General features: G+C 42.3%; 1 protein-coding gene and 1 long non-coding RNA gene across 4 annotated transcripts; one reads left to right on the top strand and one right to left on the bottom strand.

The window, feature by feature from the left end:
* Positions 1-1,218: 1,218 nt before the first annotated feature.
* Positions 1,219-13,477, bottom strand: LOC308485441. Of its 2 annotated transcripts, none has more exons than XR_013990497.1 (3): positions 12,853-13,477; positions 1,796-10,932; positions 1,219-1,362 (listed from the first exon to the last, which is right to left on the bottom strand). It is a non-coding gene; the product is annotated as an uncharacterized lncRNA (long non-coding RNA). The 2 variants fall into 2 exon arrangements; XR_013990498.1 differs by lacking the exon at positions 1,219-1,362 and having other exon boundaries at positions 4,651-5,734; positions 8,364-10,932.
* Positions 13,478-13,688: 211 nt separating this feature from the next.
* On the top strand, positions 13,689-23,488 carry CCNG2 (cyclin G2). Of its 2 annotated transcripts, none has more exons than XM_081021068.1 (8): positions 13,689-14,029; positions 16,998-17,126; positions 18,070-18,207; positions 18,775-19,025; positions 19,403-19,481; positions 19,905-20,003; positions 20,752-20,957; positions 21,993-23,488. In XM_081021068.1, exons 2-8 carry the CDS (start codon positions 16,998-17,000, stop codon positions 22,120-22,122), a joined length of 1,032 nt encoding a protein of 343 aa, XP_080877194.1. In that variant the 5' UTR covers positions 13,689-14,029; the 3' UTR covers positions 22,123-23,488. The 2 variants fall into 2 exon arrangements, with proteins under 2 accessions (XP_080877194.1, XP_080877195.1); XM_081021069.1 differs by lacking the exon at positions 13,689-14,029 and adding an exon at positions 15,977-16,126.
* The last annotated feature ends 259 nt before the right edge of the window (positions 23,489-23,747 follow it).

The raw sequence follows: 23,747 nt of genomic DNA, 5'->3' as shown, positions 1-23,747 counted from the left end.
TCATGTGGCCAGCATGACTAAGCCGCTTCTGGCAAACCAGAGCAGCACACGGAAACGCCGTTTACCTTCCTGCCGGAGCGGTACCTATTTATCTACTTGCACTTTGACGTGATTTTGAACTACTAGGTGGGCAGGAGCAGGGACTGAGCAATGGGAGCTCACCCCGTCATGGGGATTCGAACCACCGACCTTCTGATCTGCAAGTCCTAGGCTCTGTGGTTTAACCCACAGCGCCACCCACGTCCCACCTGGTCATGTTGTGCGGATGCCTAATTATCGTTTTCCAAAGCAACTACTCTGTTCTGAACTTAAAAATGGAAAGCATAATGCTGGTGGTCAACAAAAGAGGTTTAAAGACTCTCTCAAGGCAAATCTTTAAAAGTGTAGTATAAACACTGACAATTTGGAAACACTGGCCTGTGAGCGCTCCAGTTGGAGAACAGCCTTTACCAAAGGTGTCATGGGCTTTGAAGACGCTCGAACTTAGGACGAAAGGGAGAAACTTGCTAAGAGGAAGGCATGTCTGGCAAACCCTCACCGTGATCAACTACTGCCCAGAAACCTGTGTCCCCACTGTGGAAGGACGTGTGGATCCAGAATTGACCTCCACAGTCACTTACGGACTCATTATTTTAAAATGCATCTCTGGGTTATTTGGGGGGGCTGCCTGGTGTTTTTACATGAGTAGAATGTGTGCTTTTATTTAAAATGCATCTCTGGGTTATTCGTGGGGCATAGGAATTCGTTCAATTCCCCCCTCCCCCCCAAAAAAATACAGTGGTACCTTGGGTTACATACGCTTCAGGTTACAGACTCCGCTAACCCAGAAATAGTGCTTCAGGTTAAGAACTTTGCTTCAGGATAAGAACAGAAATCGTGCTCCGGCGGTGTGGCAGCAGCAGGAGGCCCCATTAGCTAAGTGGTGCTTCAGGTTAAGAACAGTTTCAGGTTAAGAACGGACCTCTGGAACAAATTAAGTACTTAACCTGAGGTACCACTGTATAGGCCGGCCCCCAGAAGATCTGAGGGACAGTGGACTAGCCCCCTGCTGAAAAAGTTTGCTGACCCCTGCACTACACTACTGAGTCACTGAAGCTAGCTGAGACTGAAGCCACTACGAAACCAGGTGTATCTTTGTTGGCAAAGGAAAGCAGATAAAACCCAGAGTCACAATGATTCAGTGATTTCCCACTCCTGACCCCTGCACCTTGGAGGATGTTACTGGGTAAGGCTGGTATTTTTGCTTTGTCGTCATATGGTATTTGTTAATCATTACTGGTGAAACTGCTCTTCCAAACTGTCTGCTCAGCCTGTCATTCTTCCTTCCAGTTTTCTTCTACAGCAGCTTGTTTATGATCATTTCTACATGAGAATAAGAAGGAGAAGTATGTGGCTTGCATTTATTTATTTTTTGTAAGTGCCAAAAAAGTACTTCTCACTATATTAAGCCCAGAGAGGCCCCCGTCCCCAAAGGAAACCGAGCTGGCTGGGTCTAGTCATGTTGGAGTCTTTGGGATGGTTTATGCAGAAAGGTTGGGTGGTGAATTCCTCTCCTACACACATTGGAGTATGTTGCAAATGATTTATTTACATTGGAGTGAACAAGCTGAGCAGCTGCTTTTCATGCAGGCAGCAAGGAGGGAGGGAAGTAGGGTAGAAAGGGGGTGACATAGATAAGAGGGGTTCACTACCCACTTTTGACTCTGGTTCCACTCACTGCTATCTTCAGCCCTGTCTACTACCAGCATTTAAACCCTTACCCCTGTCTAAACCCCCAGGCAAGAAGTTGACTCACATTGTGATAAGAGATGACGGCTATGTGTCTGACACATTGTTGGCTGAGAGATACGGTAACCACGCTCTCCAAATATTAATTCAGTAATTTTTGAGGACTGAAATAAATGAAGAAGATGCCTTTGCTGGACTTGATGCGATGAGAATGCAGACTTTTATCATCCCATGGGCTCTCTGCTGGCAAATATGGAGAGCTCAAGGTTATATTTTTATTACACACACAAAACAAACAAGGTAAATTAACGCTGAAGTGCCTTTTGTCAAACTGTCTTTCTGAATTCTCTCTTGATCTGCTCAGTGATTCAGATCCTTAATGGCTCATTATCTGTCAGGGAGAGAACAGCTAAATGGATGCTCCATGTTAGCAAGAATACACACAAAACCAATTTGTCTCTTAGCCAGACTGCGCTTCCAAGGGCCCACCCACACAACCCAAAGGACAACCTGGAAGGCGCTGCCAGCAATCCTTCAAAGAAAGCAGCTGCAACAACCAGGCATGTGGGCCTTGTTCTTGCGCTGTGATGCTAAGGCCTTAGCCTGGTCATCTTTTGTGTGCCAATCCCCAAACAAAACTGGACAGAGAAACTCAGAGAGTACCATCAGGGCCCCAGATCAGGCCATTCACCAGGTGTTAAGATTAGGGAGGAATGAATCTATCCATTGAAGTTTCTCCTAGTTTTTCATTTTCCCATTCTTTAATTCAGTTTTAAACAGCAGCTTGCATTTTTAAAATTAATAGTCATGAAAAATCAGCAAATTTTAGTGCAATACTTTCCTAATATACGTGTTCCTCACAACAATTTTCCAATGATAATAATTTTTTAGATATGCTGTAAGCTGCCCGGAGTGGCTGGGGAAACCCAGCCAGATGGGTGAGTATAAATAATAAAATTATTATTAATATTAATAGCTCATCCTTCCTCTCAAAGGCACCCATGGCATTTTTATTTTTCCCCCAAGAAAAAATACAATTTTATGCATACCTTATGCTAATACAGTGGTACCTCATTTTTTGAATGTCTCCGTTGACGAACATTTCGGTTTTAGAACACCGTAAACCTGGAAGTAAATGCTTCAGTTTTCAAACACACCTTGGAAGTTGCACATGCCATGCAGCTTCCGTAGTGAGTTTTCCATATTGAGGCTTCCGTATGGAGTTTTCAGTTTTTGAACATTTCAGAACTCAAACGGTCTTCCAGAACGGATTACGTTCGAAAACCAAGGTACTACTGTATATGCATTTTTCTACACATTACTTAGTTTGCAAATTGAACTGCAAATTTTCGAGAAGTGTGAATTTCAAAGAATACATTTCGTCTTGAGAAATGTGTGTGGGTAAGTTTGCATTTAAATGCAAACTGAATCGAATTTATCCCTCATCCCTCTTGATGGTTTTGTCCCTTTTAAAGTATGAGGAATGGCAGCCTGGATGAAGGCTTCCTTCGTGGAAGTCCCTGAACAGTACAACTCCCTCCCCACAAAGGTGTGTTTAGTAACTCAGTGGCAGGACATCTGCTTTGCATGCAGAAGGTCTCAGGTTCAATCCCTGGCATTGAATTGGACGGGATGGGAGAGACTTTCTGCCTGTAACCACCATAGCTGTCAAGTGTCCCTTATTTGGCGGGACAGTCCCTTATCCCAGCGCCATGTCCCGCTGCTGTCCCTTATTGATGATGTCCCTTAAATAAGCTACTGAAGGTAATGGGGCCCTTTCTATGTCCAGCTGTCCTTTGTCAACAACAAATTGTTGCTGTTTTTTGTGTTGAATATATGCTATATGGTAATTTATGGACCTAATAGGTATCTAAAGCTATTTGCATGCAACAAAATATGTATTTTATCAAAGTTATTGTTGATCCCTTATTTTGGCTGCTGATCCCTTATTTTCGAGGCTGCCGGTCCCTTATTTTCAAATCTGTAAATAGTGAGGTATGGCTGCCACTCAGGGTAGATAGTGTGTCTGGCTCAGTAAAAGCAGCTTCTTATGCACCTTCGTTGTATAATTTTTACCACATGCTGAGGAAGCACCTCTTTACCCCGGCCTTTAACAGTTAAGATACTTAAGTTTTTATGGGATCCACCTCTTTGGTTGAATTTATATTGTTCTGTTCCATTTGGAATGGTTTTATGCGTCATGGTTTTTGTTGTTTTCATAATTGCAGATGCTATTGTTGTAACCTGCCCTGGGACCTGACGGCGAAGGGCATGTAAGGAATCCTGCACATATATACACAAAAGAAAGAAATAACACGTGAGCAGGGATTTTTCTTGCATTATGAAATCCAGACCCGGCCCAACATTATTATTATTATTATTGGCCACAGATGGGCTGGTCTCTGCCTGTTGGTGCAGTGTGTGCAGTGGCTGAAAGCTGGAGACAAAAAAGGAACATGCATTGCTTATTTATTAATTTCACTTATGAATGGCGTCCTTATGAATAACTTCAAAGTGATTTCACAATGGAAGAAAAACATATATAAAACAATTGCATATATAAGAACAGTTAAAACACACAATGAGTCATGATTTAGCAGCACTTTTATGAAACAGCACCAGATTACAAAAACGTTAACAATTCTATATTGTATTTTTAATTAGTTAATTATGATTGTTAGGATGATTAACTGTTATTAAGTATTAAGTATTGTTACTATTATAAAAATGACCCAGGGAAAAAAATTATTCTAGTTGTCTGCAATCCTATATACTTTGTTTTATTCAATAATTTAAAAAATAAAAAAACTAAAAACTAAAAAGTTACATATATGAAAACAATTTCAAATCCAATGCAGCTACTGACTGTATTTATTATGACACATATTTTTAAGTTTACTCCCATATTTGTATGTGTTTCTATCTAGAGAAAAATAGGCTAGGTTGTTTTTCCTCTTATTTTAATCTTGTAATTGCTGTAATTTAAATTGCACTGCAGAGATTTCCATTTCTGATCATGGTATGTTCAGGAGTGTTTTGGGGTGTATGGGGTGTTACAGTAGATGGGACATGTCATGCTTCTTCTGGGGTAGTTTGTCCACCTTTGGTCCCCACCCTGCACTCAGCTCTCGCCTGGGGCTCCTAGAAGCTGTCAGCATGCAACCGCGTCACACCCCCGGGGAATGGCTTTGACTGGTAAGGGTAGCCAATAGATCTCAAACCCTCAGTGAGTTAGGCATTTCCTCTGCATGTGAAGATATCTGCCAGCAGATTGAGCAGACGAGACCAGTCATGGGTCCAATGGCCAAGAAGGTGTTTTCTGCACGTGCTGTAGAGGGAAGTGGGGTAAACCTGGGAACGTAGCCCATCTAAGAGAAGGAAAACTGACCCGAAAGCTCTGCTGCCTTGCAGGTAGTCTTCAAGAGAAGAAAAGGCTAAGGAGTAAACCCTATGCAAATCCAGAGTGGAGTCCCTAAGGCAGTTGGATGGCGCCTTTTACACCTCCTTTCGGCAGCTCCTGCAGCCAAGCTGGAGCCAAACGCATGGCTCTGCTATCCTTTGGACCACATCAGCTGAGGACCTCCCTGCACACTGTCCTGGCTTCTGCAATGGGGAAGTCACTTTGGTGCTGCTAACACAGGGATGTGACTTCACCTCTGAGGGCACACTCCATTGTCTCTCGAGACAGATGGATGCCAACAAAAGGGGGTGCTTTTGGTGGTGGTGGTGGTGAATCACAGCAGGGGAAGGGAGAGCTAACTCTCTTCTCCCCAGTTGTAACCTCTGTTGCCCTGACTTGCTCAGACACAAGCTAAGGGTTTAGTGAAACATTCAGCTCACTTTCATACAATTTAACTTGCATGGAAGGCAACTCATCACTAGGAAAGCACAAAAAGCAGATTGTTCTGGCATCTGCATTGCTGCAGTTCTGTTGACGTGAACAGAAATGGCGTGAACAATCATTTACGCCTCACCTCAGTCCTGGAGAGCAGTTTTTGAATTGGTTCTGGAGGAGAAATGATACTCAGAATTAGGGTGGTCAGGTCAGGAGCTCGGGGGAAGAGGATTTGTTCTTACACAAAAACATATTTAACAACTGTGTATATTTTGTTCAATACAACTGCCCCCCTTTAAACTAAGAATCACTTGGGCCTAAGAAGCAAAGTCCCAAACCAGATGTGACAAATGGGAAGTTTTTATTTTGAAGAAAAAACAGCCACAGGGCCCCATTCTGGAATGTGTTTCTGTTCCAGGTTGGTATCCTGCCAAAAATCACTGAACTAGGTGCTATTTACCCCAGAAAGTCTTGTTTACTCCAAACAGTCCCTTTGAGGGCAAAGTAGCTATGGGAGGAGGTTCAGCAGAAAATTGGCACAGACCCCCCAAATTCATTGGGGTTCTTTCTTCAAAATAAAAGTATCCAGTTTAAGTGCATACTTCTCGTAACATGTAGTTTGGCACTGAAATGTAAAGCCATTGGGATAAAGATATACAGCTTAGAATAGGCTGAGCAATAGGCTCATGTATGTAGAAGAAGTCTGAGATATTCATTAGATTCACAGTTGAAGGGGAGCCTTTATTCAATTCCTGTGATATTACCCCCATATTTGGGTGGGGGGTGGGGAGAGAAACCAGTACAGGTAGATCTTCAAGTAGATCTTGGAGATGTAATTAAAGAAAGATTGCCTCTCGACATATGGAAATATAAACATACTGAGATTTTCAGAAATATATTAAATAGTATAGAAGTGATCTTTGTGTATGAAATTCTATTAGAGATCATTGCAATCCATGGATAATTATAATTATGTGTTCTTATTATTTTGTTGTACAGTTTAAATAACCCATTTTTTAAAAAATTACTCCCTAGTTTTGCTTTGAGTTCTACATTAATCTTCCTACTGGAAAAAGTACTGTATATACTTGGTCATATATTTGGGGGGGAAAAGGCTCAGATTTTTCACCATGTGCCAAAGCTGTCAACCTTCCCCTTTTTTGCGGGAAATTCCCTTAATCCAGCGCCGTTTCCCGCTGCTTCCCGCTGCTATCCCGGATTGTTACATATCCCGTTAACTGTCCCCAGGACAGGTGAGGCTGCTGATCCCTTATTTTCAAATCTGAAAGTTGACAGGTATGCCACGTCAAGAAACCACCACGTGCGTTAGATTCTCAAATTCATGTACTGTACAGTATTCATAATGATATGGCATTTACATTGTCTTCTGAACATGTACACAGAGAGGTCTCTCAGAGGCAGAGGGACAATGCATAAAGTAGGCCTGAAGGCCATGTCAGTGTTACATAGAAAATACTTTTATGTAGGACAAAGCATGTAACCCTTGCATAAATAATTGCACATGAGATTGCACATGAGAATTACATGTACACCAAGATGCAACAACACTGTGTGGCCACAGAATACATGTACAACATGGTCACATATGACAATCCACATGAGGGCTGCCTGTTTTTTACTCCACAGCTGTGTCTTCTGCTCAAGAAGAATTAAAGCTATCTTAACTCAGCCAATTATAAGAGTCCTTCACATGGTTTTTAGATCCGTCCTTGTTTTTTAGCAAAATGGTTAATTCCCCAAATGTGTTGTAATTATTCCTTTTGTTTTCAGTTAATGGGTATTTTATCATCTTGAATTATCCCACTCTGAGTCATGCCCCTGGGTAATTTGCCTGCTTGTTAACGCATATTTGGAAACCAGACTGTTCAATCAGAATGACTACTTTGTGATCGTAAGTAACCCTTACCATAATTTATTTATTTTTCGAATGCTTGGATTATTCAGAAGACAATTGTGGCATAACTAGCACTTCTGCCATTTATGGGCATGCCTTTTATGCAGAAAAAAATGGTTTGGCATCCCATGAAATTTTTGCTAATTTCCTTTTCCTTGGTGGCCTGCGACTCTCTTATTGTACACGGAATCACACTGATGAAACCAAATCCTTTTCCTTGTAAGAACAGGCATGGTTTCCTTCTGAATCATCCCACACTAATTTTAAAAATATGCTGGGAGGGTAAACCCACACAGGTCATATCACAGCTTAAATCTTAAATCTAATTAAATATCATGTGTAGAGCTGGCATTGTTCCAAGTGAGACTAACATTATTTCTGCCACCTCCCTAAACATACCTGTCTTTCCTTACAGCAAGTCTTTGGGTTGCTCAGTCAAGTTTCTCTGGCTTGAGGGAGAGTTTAATATGAATCTATTTATTTTGCTCACTGGAGGAGTGTCTTCAACTTATGTTATTATCCTCGGTGATATATCAGAGGTGATAATCTTCCTATGCTGTGCTGGGTGAAGTCATAACACAGTTCATTTTGAAGCCCAGACATGGCCTGTTAGACTTTACCAGTGTGAAGCACAGTCAATGACCAATGAACCCAGTTCCCATTAATGGTAATTATGTTTTTTCAAATACAGCAGTTGCAATGCTGGAGCCATTATCTGAATCATGGAGATAATGTGTGATAGCCAAGGTAAGTCATACTCAGAGTAGACCCACTGGAATGTAAAGTATCTTGCATTTCAGTGAGTCTATTCTGACTTGGTTGGCTCTCACCTTACGTGTTCAATAAAATGGCGACATATCTGACAGCTGTCCTAAGCCTACTTACCTGTGAGTAAGACCCATTGAATTAAATGGGACTGACTTCTGAGAAGAAATGGCAAGGGCTATGCTGTTAGTGTTGCTTTCATTCCAACCAGTCTCTCTTATCTCACTGCAATGAAGGAGAGTTCCCTTGCACACAAAATGGGATGGAGGCTTTGCACTGCAATTGCGATAAGTCATAACTAAATGTTCAATATACACCATTAGCTAAAAATGTATATTGACTGATAACCCCAGGGTAGCATTTGCCATTGGTAAGGAAAACACATCACATTTGGTTTTCTTAGTGTTTTGTATTTTAATATTACATTTCAATCTTCTATTTATGCGAATTGCCCACATTTCGTATGCTATTGGATGTTCTACAGGAATATATTAAATAAATAATCAGTGATGCCTGGGTTTTCATTTTCCTTGATTAAGCCTCACATAGTAAGTAGCTCCTTTTGGCTCTCACACGTGATAATGAATAGTTTGAAGTTACAGGAGTTTCCACTATAGCCGGTAGTGCTATAACATTAGGCTCTTGATTGGGCAAAGCTGTGATTGGTAACTTTGTTTGTTGGACAGCCGCCATCTCGCCAGCCAAGCAGCTTAGGAGTTGCAAGACTCCTCCAGTTATGACATTATCACCTAACTCTGGTAACCTTAAGGTTGGTGCTTGTTTTAAAAAGATGGTTGTTCACTTCTGTGCTGGCTGGTTCCCATTGGGACTAGTAGGGCGGAAGGCAGGAAGCCCAACAGTGTGCAGAGCCAAAGCCACTAACAGGCAGAGCCAACTAATTATAGTTTTCTCACCAGCCTCCTCTCTGCTGAGTTGCACAAGGGACTAAGGAGGAGGAAGCCAACAGGTAGTAGCACCCCCACAATGGGTCAGTGCATCTGGCTGTTAACCAGAAGGTTAGTGGTTCGCGCAAACCCAGGGACGGCTGTGGGAAGGATTGCAGGGGATTGGATTAGTTGACTTTTGGGATCTCTTCCTACTCTATGATTCTAGGACTTGAAGGAAGTAAAAAGGCAGGCTGAGGTTGCTGGGGCAGTGTCCCATTCGCCCTAATCGATCAGCCTCCACTGGTACTCTTGAAATTTCCTTTTTTCCCCAAAAAATTTTTTAATCATTTTATAACACAAATAAAAAACACAGACAGAGAAGACAAATAATACGAACAAATTCTTGTCATATCCTTATTTTTCTAAACATTGTTAAGTTGGATTCCCCAAGTCCCACCCTATCTGATTTTCATTTTACTTCATCTTTAGCAGTTTACATATATCATAATTTCTAACCATCTTTTTTTTAAAATAATACTTAAAATAACTTCACATTTTATCACTTACAAATAATACTATTTTTAAATACCCTATCTTCTACTTCTAACCCTACAGCCTATGTCCACTTCCAAAGCTATTCTAAGGTTTAAATATTAACATATTTTTTCAAATATTCCTTAAACTTCTTCCAGTCTTCTTCCACCTTCTCTTATCTCTGGTCTCGGAGTCTCCCGGTCAGTTCGGCAAGTTCCATATAGTCCATCATCTTCATCAGAGTGGCTGGGGAAGCCCAGCCAGATGGCCGGGGTATAAATAATAAATTATTATTATTATTATCTGCCATTCTTCGATAGTTCGTAAATTTTGTTTCTTCTAATTCTTCGCTAACAATGTTCTCGCAGCTATTGCGGTACTCTTGAAATTTCTTACTGCCTTTTCTTTGTCTTATGTGTTTTTAATGTTTTAAAATTTATATATACTCAGTATTCAACACAGAGATACATACTTATGTTGAGATGGGGGACAAAGATTAACAAACACAATTAAAAGCAGGGATTTCCCCCAGGGGGAACTTCCAGGAACTCAGTTCCAGCACCTCTCAAGTGGGTGCCATTGCCATTCTAAGAAAACGAGGGAGGTGTTCATGGTGAGTTCCGGCATCTCTTTTTCTAGAAAAACAGCACTGACTAAAAGAAAGCAATGAGAAAAAGTATCATGCGTCTTGGTTGTTGATTACTGTGGGCTGTATTCAACTGATGAGCCCCTTTCTAGTGGAAACCCACACAAGAACTTCTGCTAGAACAGCAGGGCTTTCCCCCTGTGACCCCCACCTATTGACTAGAGGTAAAAAAAAAAATAGGTAAAGGACCCCTGGAGGGTTAAGTCCAGTCAAAGGCGACTATGGGGTTGCAGCATTCATCTTGCTTCAGGACGAGGGAGCCGGCATTTGTCCACAGACAGCTTTCCGGGTCATGTGGCCAGCAGGACTAAACAGCTTCTGGCGCAACGGCATACCGTGACGGAAACCAGAGCGCACGGAAACGCTGTTTACCTCCCCGCTGCAGTGGTACCTATTTATCTACTTGCACTGGTGTGTTTTCGAAACACTAGGTTGGCAGAAGCTGGGAAAGAACGAGAGCTCACCCTGTTGCGTGGATTCGGACTGCCAACTCTGATCGGCAAGCCAAAGAGGCTCAGCGCCATGGAAGAAGAGAGGGGACATTGCTCCATCAGACCACGATCTCCGTATCACTGCATCAAACTCCTCCCTTATATGACTGTTTACTCTCCGCAGTATCTGTCTAGAAAAAAAGTGGGCTAGAAATTAGTTTACATAACTAAATAATTGTCCATTAAAGAATCCCGACCCAGGCCCTAGATTTAAGGGCCTTCAAGGCCATTTCCTAACAGGAGAGGTATCTGCCCAAAGAGTGAGAAGCAATGCCTCTCATCATCCTGGTTTGTAGCAGCTGTTTCCACTCTTCTTGGCTCAACCCTGCACTCATGAAAAGGACACGTAGCTCCATTGCAAGCTATCCCTCTAAATGAAGTTGCTTGGCCCTCCCTAGTACCAATGTATTCCTCTGCTCTGTTCCACATTTCCATTGCTGGTACACATCAGCACCTTTGAGCTATTATTTCCATAGCTAAATATGGCTTTGATGTTTCAACTTCCAAATGCCCCCAGCAAAAAAAGGTCTTGCACCCCCAAATTATGTTAGGCTGACTTAATTAATTAGCCCAAATTATGTTAGGCTGACTTGATTAAGTGCCCCAACACCCCTGAACTGGGATTGTGTCATTGTAATCATGTTTTACAACTATTGCTGCTTTCAGTATTATGCAAAGAAAACCAGCTTGGTGACCATCAGGAACATGATACTCCTGTGGTTTCTTTTAAAATAATCCATGTAACACCAGCCTGCAATTTAGCAGCTAAACAACAACAGAAGGATTAGAGCCACCCAAAATATTCTATGTAAATACTGCGTTGCTTTGTAAAAATAACATTGTTTATCCCTAAAACACACCAAAGCCCTGAAAAACCTGTAGAAGCTCAGATTGCTAAATAGTTTCCATGAACGGTTTCCAAAACATTTACCTTTAGAACTAAAAATGTCCAGCCTTGACAGCCTTTGTTTAAAAGCATGAAGTTGCACTAGAAAATTCCATCTTGCAACTGTCCTGTGACCAAAACCTATTGTTTTTCCTTATTAAAACTGATGTTCTGTTGTAGTTTTTGACTTTGCGTGTTTTAAATTATGGCTGTAAAGGCTGGGCTGGATGAATCCCAAGCCGGAATTAAGATTGCCGGAAGAAATATCAACAACTCAGATATGCAGGTGACACAACCTTGATGGCAGAAAGTGAGGAGGAATTAAAGAACCTTTTAATGAGGGTGAAAGAGGAGAGCGCAAAATATGGTCTGAAGCTCAACATCAAAAAAACGAAGATCATGGCCACTGGGCCCATCACCTCCTGGCAAATAGAAGGGGAAGAAATGGAGGCAGTGAGAGATTTTACTTTCTTGGGCTCCATAATCACTGCAGATGGTGACAGCAGTCACGAAATTAAAAGACGGCTGCTTCTTGGGAGAAAAGCAATGACAAACCTAGACAGCATCTTTAAAAGCAGAGACATCACCTTGCCAACAAAGGTCTGTATAGTTAAAGCTATGATTTTCCCAGTAGTGGTGTATGGAAGTGAGAGCTGGACCATAAAGAAGGCTGATCGCCAAAGAATTGATGCTTTTGAATTCTGGTGCTGGAGGAGACTCTTGAGAGTCCCATGGACTGCAAGAAGATCAAACCAATCCATTTTGAAGGAAATCAGCCCTGAGTGCTCACTGGAAGGACAGATCCTGAAGCTGAGGAGCCAATACTTTGGCCACCTCATGAGAAGAGAAGACTCCCTGGAAAAGACCCTGATGTTGGGAAAGATGGAGGCACAAGGAGAAGGGGGCGACAGAGGACGAGATGGTAGGACATTGTTCTCGAAGCTACCAGCATGAGTTTGACCAAACTGTGGGAGGCAGTGGAAGACAAGAGTGCCTGGCGTGCTCTGGTCCAGGGGGTCACGAAGAGTTGGACACGACTCAACATGAACAAAAAAAAATTAGCAATAATTTCATCTTTTTTTGTTTCTTTGTAAACCACTGAGGTTCTCCCCACACACACTATTTTTACAAAAACAAATCAATATAAATGGAGTTGGGAGTTCACCTCTGGAGACCTTGGTACAATTTAAACAAACAATGTTTGGGGTTGAGGAATGCCCTCTGGAGACCTTGACTCTGAAAAGGCTGCAGCTGAGCAAGGGGTGAAGCTGCGCCCCTCCATTTTCTTCTGCCCAGCCCCCACCCCCAGAAAATGACAGTTGGGAAATGGCAGTTGGGCGCTTCTCTCCCCTCCCCCATGTCACCCCCGCCTCGCCGTAGAATCAGCTGGAGGAGGAAAACAAAAAAGAGCCCCGAGGGAGGGAGAAGCCAAGCTCTCTCCTCATTGGCTGATCTTGACAGCGAACTGCCGTCACCTCCCACCAGTCAGCGCCAACTCCTCTGAACCACAAAGCATTCGGATGGCCGGCGCAGAAACAACAAAAAAAGGCCCGCCCCCCGCGTCCAATCACCGCTCTGCAGCCACCGACCAATCAGCAAGCAGCCTTTTGGGCGGACTTTTCAAAACGAAGGTTTTCCTCCCGCCCCCACCTTTGTCCCTTTAAAAGGAGCGATGCGTCCCAAGGCATGGAGTGTCCTTCCGCCTCTCGGTTAAAAGCAAAAGGCAATCATTTGCGCGATTGATGGGAGGAAGCATTCCCGCCGTTCCCCAAATCGCTACTGGCGTTCGATGAGGTACATTCCATTCGTGGGGGGGCGGGAAGTGAAAGAAACGAGAGGGTTTATTTTTTTACGTCATTCCCCCTCCTCCTACAGGACCGCATCGCCGCCGCGGCTACGAATCCCTCCGCCCAAAGCAACTCGAGGGAAACAAAACAAGGAGGAGAGCGGGGCGGGCGGGCGGTCACGTGACGGAAAGAGGGGCGGGGCCCGGGGCTGCTCGGCTCTCTTCCGAGCGGACTCCATTTTGATGTGGGTCTGAGGCGCCTCCGGCTCGGCTGCCCCGCGGAGGTCTCCGGGGCTTGGGGAGCGGGAGGCGATGGTGCCGCTGCTGCTTTCGCGCTGACGCCGGGCCGGGAAGGACGGGGGAAGGTCGGGGCTTGGAGTGGGCGGAGGGCGGCTGGATGGATCGGTGAGGACGGGGCGCCTCGGCCGTTCGCTGTTGTTGTCGCCACCGCTGAGGGGACAACCGCCCGCCGCCTCCCTTCGCTCCAGCCCCCGGCCTCCCTCCTCCGTCCCTTCCGGGGTCTCGAGAAGACGAGAAGCGGCGCCCCTGAGGAGAGGTATGTCCGGCTGAGAGATGGGAAAATGGGGGGGGGGGTTAAGCCTTTTGTAGCTTCCCTTTCTTCCTTTAAAAGCGTCCCCTGTAAACTGCTTCCTATTCCGAAAATCGGCTGAGCAAGGAGTGCTCCCCGAAACCCACGAAATATATATCATTACAACAAATCTGGCATATTTATCAAAAAGAACCCCCCCCCCCAAAGGTTTAAAAGCTGCTGTGTCCTGCCTATTTTGATAGTACGTTCGGGGTGATTGTGCATTACACACACCCACACCCCGATCTATCGATTGTATTTATTTTTAGGAGTTGTTGTTTTTTTAAGTACATGCAAAAGACTTTAACAGGCTATTTATTTATGTGTGGTGATAGTTTCAGATTCCATAGCATGCATATATATATATATATATATATATCTATATCTTGTTTGGAGATACATTTTTATTTAATGTGTCCTGCTGTGTTTGGGGAGGGGTGATTTGTGTGTTTACGGTTTGCTTTCTTTGTTGCGATGTGAACCACTCTCAGATTTACAAAGTTAAATCTCTGCTGGGAGGGGGAAGGGTGCGATTGAAGGAGCGTTGTGGGTGTCCTGTGAAGAACGGATTTTAAGAGAGCTGAACCGATTGTTTATTTACTTATTACAATTATTTGTACCCCTTTCGGATCCAAATCTTTTCAAGGCAGCTTGCAAGTAACATGAAGATAAATGAGTAAATTGCACAGTAACAGTATCAAACTATGACAATTCACCAGTATTAAACTAAAGCAATGTACCAAGGTGATACTGAGGTGGTCTCTGCCTGCCTGCTGCTTACTCAGTGGCTGCAAGGATATTTTCATTTTCCAAGTGCCTCTCAATCACTCTAGTAAGCCTTGGTGCAAAATAAGGCAAGCCAGTAATATCCATATGAAGGGGAGGAGCTGATAGGGAGTGGAGCGCAGTGATTTGCGGGGGGGGGGGGGGTGAGGAGACAAGGCTCATGAGGGGCGGGCCCCACTGAAAGCTTTTGTCTGTCACAGATCCCAGGAGAGCTTTAATGGGAGACGAAGTTTTAGAAAGGGTTGGGGGAGGCTGACAGGGGTGTATCTTTGCTTAAGAGGGTGAGGTGTCCTGTGGGGTGAAAGGATTTTTTGGTAATGGAAAGCAATCGGTAATTGGGAGGGCAGAGCCCCCCTGGACCTTAGGTAGGACTGCTGGCTTGGAGACACTCTTGATGGTATGGGTTGCAAGGGATCGGTGGGAATTGAGCCAAACCCTATTGCTGTGTTAGTTACAGGTAGGTAGCCATGTTGGTCTGCCCTAGTCGAAACAAAATAAAAAAAATCCTTCCAGTAGCACCTTGGAGACCAACTAAGTTTGTTTCTGGTATGAGCTTTCGACGAAGGCTCATACCTGTTGCTGTGTGTTTGGGAAGAGTTTGCTTGAACTCTTCACTAGGGCTATGGAGGTGAACAGAGGACACCAGAAAGTATTTTGCAATAACTGTCCAGTCTTTGATAGCTGGGAGGAGGCACGTAGAGCTGGACAAGTGCGTCAGGGGTTGGGGGAAGGCCCCATGTAAGTTCCCCAGAAAGGAGGAAATGGTTGCATGTGGGATAAGCAGGAGATGTTGGGATGTGTATTTGAGGGGAATGTCTGTGGCAGTGCTGTAGGTGGGGCTTTCAAGAAAAATATCAGCGGAACAGAAATAGAGAAGTAGGGCAAAAAATGAGAACTGAGGGAGATTTTGGCTGGTTTCACATCCAGCAAAGAGGATTAAAAGGGATCTCTTGTGTTTTGAGGTGCTCTTGTGCTAGATGTAGATTGTGCAGAGCAATCCTTTTCACCTTCTGTCTAAAGGGCATTTTCTTATCCAAACCCCAAGCTGTTGGTTGAGAGTGAAATCCTTTATGTGTTTTACAGGTTTTGTGTGTGAGGGCTTAGCTGAGGATGGCAGCAGATGATCTAGGCCTTGGGACAAATGTTTTGATAGTTCTCCCTCCGTCCCTCCCTGCCACCACCCACCTATCTCTGCTCCCCAGATTTTTGTTGTTGTTTCGAGGTTGAACAAAGATTATCCCTTTGCTTAGGGTGGAATTGAAAACAGGCTGACTCAAAGTGAGTGGTTGGGTGTGTGTGTCTGACAGATTACCTATAAGGAATTTAAATTGTTATTTTTTCTTTTGTAACGGTCTAAGGACTAGAAACAAACAAATTAATTCGAAACCTAATAAGGAAAGAGTAGCAAGATACTGCAAAGCTCCCACTGTATTGGGCTCACAGGAAAGCCAGATGGGTAAAAACCAAAATTTAGCAGGTAGAATTGCAGAGTTATATGCTTAAGGGGTCAGGGGAGTTTATTAGAATGCCTTATCATTTGGGCAGCCTGATATCATTATGCCAGGTTACTCAACAGTAAGCTGTCTTTTATTGTGGTGGGTCTGCTTCCCAGGGAAATATTCAGAGTGTTGTAGCCTGATGATGTTTCTTACTGGTGAGTCTGTATGTCTGTTCTGCTGCTGCCCCCTTCAGTCATTTGGAAGCTGCTTCCACTGTGTGTACGTGACAACATTCAGCTATGCTCCACCCCCCCCAACCAAACTCCCTATGCACTGGCCTCTTAGTCAAGCACTGCGTGAAAGGCCCAGGTTTTCAGCTGGAGAGAGAGGAGTGTTTTTCCTCTCCCATTGCATGGTTTTAGTATGATACACTGTAAACAGTTTAGATAGATGGGCATGTGGGCAGTTCAGAGAACTGTGTCATCTGAAATTGTCAAAGAATACTATGCTCTTTAATTGTAAGGCTTGTTATCTCCCTGGTCTCAACACACACAAGTTGGGTGAATTGGAAATACAGCATTAATTATTTGCTTCTGAGTGGTGATTATGTTGTTGTTGTAACACACATTTAACCTCTGAAATGGATGTAATTTTTCCCTCCTGAGAATGTTCATATTGTCTTTCCTTCCTCCTCTCCCCTACTTTCTAAGATGAAGGACCTTGGAGTCGAAGAACAGATGAGCAGTTGGCTCTTCAGGCAGCTGAAAATCCATTTGGAACAAGAATGGAAATACCAGCCTCGGGAAAAGGGGCTTAGCTTGATTGAGTGCACTGTTGAGGTGAGGAAAAGCTTTTCTCTGGGTCTGGGAATTAATGATTCGCATGATTGAACTTTGGTTGCATGTGAGAGATTTGATAGGGAAATGACCAAAACCATAGATTTCTCTTCATGTAGCTTATTAAATATATATTCAACATTCTCTCAAAGGAACTCAAGGTGGACGATTGATTCTCTTACTTCCCCTTTTATCCTTACAACAACCCTCTGAAGTAATTAGCTCTAGGTCACCCAGTGAGCTTCATGGCTGAGTGGGGATTTGGCACTTCCAGGTCCTAGTCCAGCACTCTAACCCCACTGGCTAGCTTGTAGGACTGGTATTAAAAGTGCTATAGGGTGTTCAGATCACATCACATACCGTTGGCTTGATCAGATGTAGCACTCGCAATGCAGAATGATCACTCTGCACTCGTTCCTTTCCTTGCTTTGCTGAATCTATCATGCTTTGTTCCAATGGCATTATACCCAAACTGCAAAATAAATATTCATTTTGTGGCTTGTAGTCCAAGATTAAACCAGGACTTCTTCTGACCTGCATTTCATTTCCCCCCAAAGGTTCCTGTTCAAACTTAGGTTCAGAAGAAAAGAAATTGGCACATACTTCATTCTATATATTGTGTTATTTTGAAAAGAGATTTTGGGTTGTATCCAGTTAAATTGTCCTGTTGGTGCAAAGACTTCCAGTGGTGCAACGGAACTCCCCACCCCCGCAAAAAAAATCTGTTATTGACAAGCTGTTTGGCGAATCAGTGACATGTTGAGCGGAAAGGCCTTCTGGCTTCTGGACAGCTTAACTATGGAGTAATTGCCTGCACTCTTCATCCCCACTCCAAATCGCCATGAGGTTGGCTGTCACACCACATCAGAATGTATAGATCAGCTTCTAAGACATTTCTGTGCAGGGTTTATACATATAACACAAAGCTATTTCTCTTGCTACACAGAATGAAAACGCCTTATGTCCAAGACTGAGGAATGCAAAAGTTGAAGATCTCTGGAGTCTTACCAACTTCTTCGGGTTTGCCACAGAAACATTTGTCTTGGCAGTCAACATCCTAGACAGATTTTTGGCACTCATGAAGGTACATCTAGAAGGAGCAGCTGTATGCATTTTTGCACATATTCAGTAACAATATGTTTCTATTGTCTTTGGCATTTGTTTTTGACTTTAAGGCAATACGGTAATCTAAGATAATTGTCTTATTATAGGTGTGTGACAGAAACAGAAAATAGCATTCCCACGTTTTCCTTGTCTTCCTCAGTTCCCTGTCTTTGTCTCTGACTTTTTTTGCTCCAAAGCCAAATTGCAATCATATTACACTTCTTAGTGAGGTTATCTGAATCTATGGCACCATTCCAGATGACACCTAGTGAATAATATTGCTGAATTTGTAGTAAATGCCCACTACCGGCAGGAATACTGTTAGAAGCTGAACTTACTAAACCTTGTCCTAGTATTGCATAGTACGAGCCAGCTTTTTACTATAAGGGTCTTATTGTTCTAGGCAATAAGGGCATGCAGCAGAACCCAGATAATTATGAATGGATTTTCAGTACCTTTTTTCATTATTTGCCCATTACACATTGCTGCTAGGTAGCTTACCATCCATGCTACTAGCTGTTCCCAACGTTCTTTTCCTTCTCCCTAGGTGAAACCTAAGCACTTGTCCTGCATTGGGGTCTGTTGCTTCCAGCTGGCTGCTCGAGTGGTTGAAGAGGAATGCAACATCCCATCCCTCCATGATGTCATCCGGATTAGCCAATGCAAATGCACTGTGTCCGACCTGAAGCGGATGGAGAAAATAATCTCAGAAAAGCTGCACTTTGACTTCAAAGCTACTACTGCCTTAACCTTTTTGCACTTGTACCATACTATTGTACTCTGTCATACCTCAGAAAGGTACGTGTGTGATCAGCCTTATTCCCTGTTGTTCAGTGGGTAGTTTGAAGCCCTCATTCTGTCTTTAGCCTTCTGGGTCATCCCTCTCCCATTGCTGCCTGTACTTTCCTGCTTGCTGTGGCTGCAGATGCTCCAGTTATTGTTTCCCAATAATATGTGCTCATGCACAGTGAGATAAGGAAATGCAGCCAAGAGCCTGTAGTCTCTACAAGATGAATGGGAGCGGTCAGGTGCATTGAGGGTTGTAGACTGGGAAATAGGATCAGTGCACCCGCCTTACATTTTGAGTAACGCTGCAGGCATCTTAGCTGAGTTGAACTCTGCCACACTGCTAGATAACCCAGGTTTACATTTTCCCCATCTTGTCCCTTGTATAGGAAAGAATTGTTGAATCTTGACAAACTGGAAGCACAACTTAAAGCTTGCAACTGCCGACTAGTCTTTTCAAAAGCAAAAGTAAGTAAATAACAGCAAAGCATAGGAGGAGTATGGGCAATATAATGAATGGCACAATTATATTTGGCCATTAAATTGGAGATGCTAGCAAACATACAAAAGTGATAACAGCATGAAGACTATTAAGTTGGCTTTATAATCTCAGTAGTTTGTCTTCTTGTAGTGGGTATGAGATCAGTCTTAATTTGCCATTGCCACCTCTTTCTCATGGTACACTCTGGAATGATCCCCGGGGATAAAAAGGAAATATTACTATATCATTAATGTGAAATATAAAACAGTCATTTACTTGTCTCTGTACTATGGCTTTTATGTGTTGGTGGTAAGTTAAAGCAAAAGTAAACCTGAAATGGGTAGTTGACAGGCAAAAGATGGAATCCAGTAATGTGTTACTTTGCTAGATATGTGTGTTTTTACTTTCAGCCATCCATCTTGGCCTTGTGCCTTCTGTCCCTGGAAGTGCAGGCTCTGAAATCCATTGAATTGTTCGAGATGGTTCTGTATGTTCAGAAGCACTCAAAGGTAAGAGATTCAACCATTTTTGCTTTATATCATTTGGACCCAGCAATCCTAATACAGTCTGCTCCTCTGAATATGGGAATTAGTTTCCAAATGCATGATATAGGGAGATTGGGAAGGTCACATGGCTGAAAAGCTTTGAAATAGCTTTGCAGAGGCAAGTATCAGAAGTAAAAGTGTAACAAGGACTCAAAAATGAAAGACATTCCCATTTTACCCATCTTACATCATATGATTCTATACAGGAGACATTTGTTGCAGTATGAGATTTCACATACTTCATCTGCAACCGCAAGCGTTCTATAAACTGTCATTAACTGCAGTACCTCATCAGCTCACACAGTGCCAGTGCTGGGATTTCAGTTAAATATGTAAAGTCTTTGAAGATGTGGTGTGTGGCTGAATCTGCAATTGAGACTAAGTGGGGGTCTTTTAAATTACTGTTCTTTTGTAGGATCTTAGCACAGTATGTTGGGGGAACTGTATGAGAACTAGGCCAGAAGCGAAAGTTGAGCTCAGCTGACACACAGAAAGTGTTTCAGAATGCAAACGCTGCAGTGTGTTTAGGCATCCAGCTTTTCTGGTGATGAGCTTTTCAGCACATCCCTCAGACTACGATTCCAGCTGGTCTTTTTTTGAACACAAGCCCCCCACTCGGGTTATTGTGGATGAGATTACAGGCATAGTGGATTTGTAGTAGAGGTCTCTTGAATGAATACAAATAAATATGAGTGTCTTCTTTTGTTTTTAGATAAGTGACAGTGACTTGCTTTATTGGAGAGAGCTGGTTTCAAAATGCTTAGCGGATTACTCGTCTCCTGCCTGTTGCAAGCCAGACCATAAGAAACTAGTTTGGATTGTTTCAAGGCGTACTGCTCAAAATCTTCAAAACAGCTACTACAGTGTTCCTGAGTTGCCCACAATCCCAGAGGCTGGATGTATTGATGAGAGTGAGAGGTAGGTATATCCCATGGGGCTTTCTCTATTTACCTGCTCGTCTTTCAAGTAATGGCATCTCAATAAATTTAATGGTAACTTTCTTTTGTGGCATGTGTGTAATTTAAGATTAGATGATAACCAAGTAGTATTGGTTTGTTAGCATTTCAAATATTAGAGCTACATTTACTATCTTGGTGGGTTCCAGATCCCATAAAACCAAACAGCTTGTATTGCATCCGTTGTGAGGGTGTTTACATACATTGGTGGGAAGGAATCATACCTCAGAGCACACTTCCTTTTACATGTAGAAGGGCTATTGATTCTGTAAGCAAGTGGAAATCACTACTGCAATAGCAGTAGTACAAACTTCATTCTTGAACTTAACAAGTGACGAAAATATAGGTAGATGTTAATAACTTACTGCAGATTCTTTGGAGTACTATAATGTGGGTCTCTCTGACAGTAAATATTTTGAGGAGACTACAAGCACTCTGTGCTGTTTAAATTGGTTTAAAGCAAGGGTGCATTTTGAATTGGCCAGTTAAGCTTTGAGGCTGCAGGAGTTGGATGCTCAGTAATGAAATACGAGACCAATGTGCAATAAGGCAGTTAGCAGCTGTGCAGACCTTGACTGACCTTATCTAAAGTGAAAGAACTTATTTGAATTATAGCAGCTGACACTGCTTAGTTTAAAATTGTAGACAGTGATGAACATTTTAATCACTTGAGAAACTGATAATCAGAGTCAAGTTCTTGTTGATTTTGCGCTGGAAATTCTGTGCATAATGTCATTAACAGAACCCTCACACCATGGAAGCAGAATCTATTCTTAATGCAATTGGGTGCAGTGCAGACTGCTAGGGAATTTAAAATAAATAAATAAGCACTCAGATGCTGCTAAGAAATGTGATGCAAATAATGCAACCCAAAAGTAGAAAAAGACCCACATAAACATTGTCTATTTGGGGTGGGGTTTTTAAATACTTTTTTTTAAAAAAAAATCATTTTTCACTTATGTGAGCTGTATATAACTCTTCATATTTTACCCCCTAGTGAGGACTCCTGTGAAGATATGAGCTGTGGAGAAGAAAGTCTTAGCAGTTCTCCACCAAGTGACCTGGAAAGCACCTTCTTCTTTGACCTCAAGCCAAAATCAACTCCGTGTGCTAGGCTGAGCTTTTAATGCATTATAGTACTATAGGCAACAAGTATCTAAGCACCCTCTGTACCTTGACACAAAGTCTCATGCAGTACCCAAAACATACACACCACTTACTGTGGCAAAAGTCAAATGTAGCAGGGTTGATTCAACCAACCATTTAGGTCTTTATCCGGTGAGGAGCATGAACAAGTGCACACTGTGTGTTAGTAGGCTATAAGAAAGCTCTAAAGCTTGATATGTGCTTGAACGCCTTGCTGAAATTAGAGGTTGAATATGGGGAACTATTTTTGGGATAGACTGAGTTGCAAAGAAGTGTATGCTTGTTTCTGTCTGGACTGAAGTACTTTTAACCAAAACTTTAGTTGTGCATTCTTTTTTAAGAAAGGAGTTTCTCTCTCCTTTTTTTAAAGCTTTGTTGAATTTCAGGAAGTGTATTAAATAAGGAATATGCTTGTGTTATTTAGGGATGAATAATGTCCCCTTTTAAAGTGAAAACCAGAGGGTAATCTGGTTCAATGTGCCAGGTATATTTTAGTGTTAAAACTTCTCAAGGGTCGGCTTTCCTATCCATTTTAGGAACTGAAGTGTATTCAGAAAACCTTAGTGTTAATGTGAAAAAGGAAACTATTAAATTAGAAATTTTGACATTCAATGTAAAGTCTACTTTCCCTTTTACTACTAACTCCTGTAGCTTTTTTCCAGTATTTTACATTGTCATAAATAATTTCTTAATCATAACACGTTTGCATGCTTAAGTGAAAGCTGTTAGCGGAAAGGCTATTTGATTATGCAGAAGTGTTGGTAAATGTGAAGTTGATGAAAGTGGTTGTAATGACACTTAATTGCTTGCCATTTTCTTTTCTCTTAAAGCACAGACTTTTATGGTTGCTTTACTTAATATTTTCAAATATATGCAAAGTGAGCAAAAGAAGAAATTTACTCCGTAGTATAATAATGTAAAAGCAATGTCATGGTAGAAATGAAGGGGCTGCGTAAGTTAGGATTTTGTAGCATTGTGTGGCCAACGTGTCTAGGCTGAAGTGCAGATGTGAATGGTGATGTATGGTGTGCTCTGATTTTTATAAAGGAAAAAAAAAGTTTACAAAAATTGTGTAAAAATGTAAATTAAAATCTGTATAAAAACTTTAAAAAACAAAATAAGCTGAAAAATATTGTATTTTTACAGTGTGTATGTAACTTTCATGTATGTTGCATGTAGATATTAATTTATTGTATTCTGTATATGATATAAATACTGTACATTGAAGATTTGCCTTTTTGGTACTGCAAGCCAGAGTCTCAAAAGATGTTTTCAGAAAGCTATTTTCTCTCAAAGATAACTCAGATCTCTTTGCTTCAGTTCAATAAAACCAAATGCTTTTCCTAACTAAGTCTCAGCTGTGATTTTGGCAATCAGCATGGAAATATGGCTGGGAATAAGTCAGAAATTCCAGGATGTCCTTTTTGGAATATGATAGCTTTTTATCAATTAGAATGTAAGTAATGGAAACAAAAACTTTCTTAATGGGGAAATGCGCTTCCCAGAATTTGGAGGCAAACTACCAGACCCATGGAACAGATTGGCTCCCAGGACTAGACAAAAAACATGTGCAGGAACCGTACTAAGATTTCAGGGTTAGAAAGAT

The sequence above is a fragment of the Podarcis pityusensis genome, assembly GCF_964106645.2.
Source record: "Podarcis pityusensis genome assembly, chromosome: 9".
Taxonomy (NCBI): domain Eukaryota; kingdom Metazoa; phylum Chordata; class Lepidosauria; order Squamata; family Lacertidae; genus Podarcis; species Podarcis pityusensis.
Note: the sequence above shows the minus strand (reverse complement) of the source record. Positions and strands in the feature narration are given on the sequence as shown.

What these genes read in the sequence shown, in the direction of transcription:
- CCNG2 (XM_081021068.1), top strand. Translation starts at nt 16,998, where the DNA reads ATGAAGGACCTTGGAGTCGAAGAACAGATGAGCAGTTGGCTCTTCAGG. An exon ending in TAGTCTTTTCAAAAGCAAAA is followed by an intron (nt 19,482 to 19,904) that starts GTAAGTAAATAA and finishes TTTTACTTTCAG; the next exon opens with CCATCCATCTTGGCCTTGTG. An exon ending in TGTATTGATGAGAGTGAGAG is followed by an intron (nt 20,958 to 21,992) that starts GTAGGTATATCC and finishes TTTACCCCCTAG; the next exon opens with TGAGGACTCCTGTGAAGATA.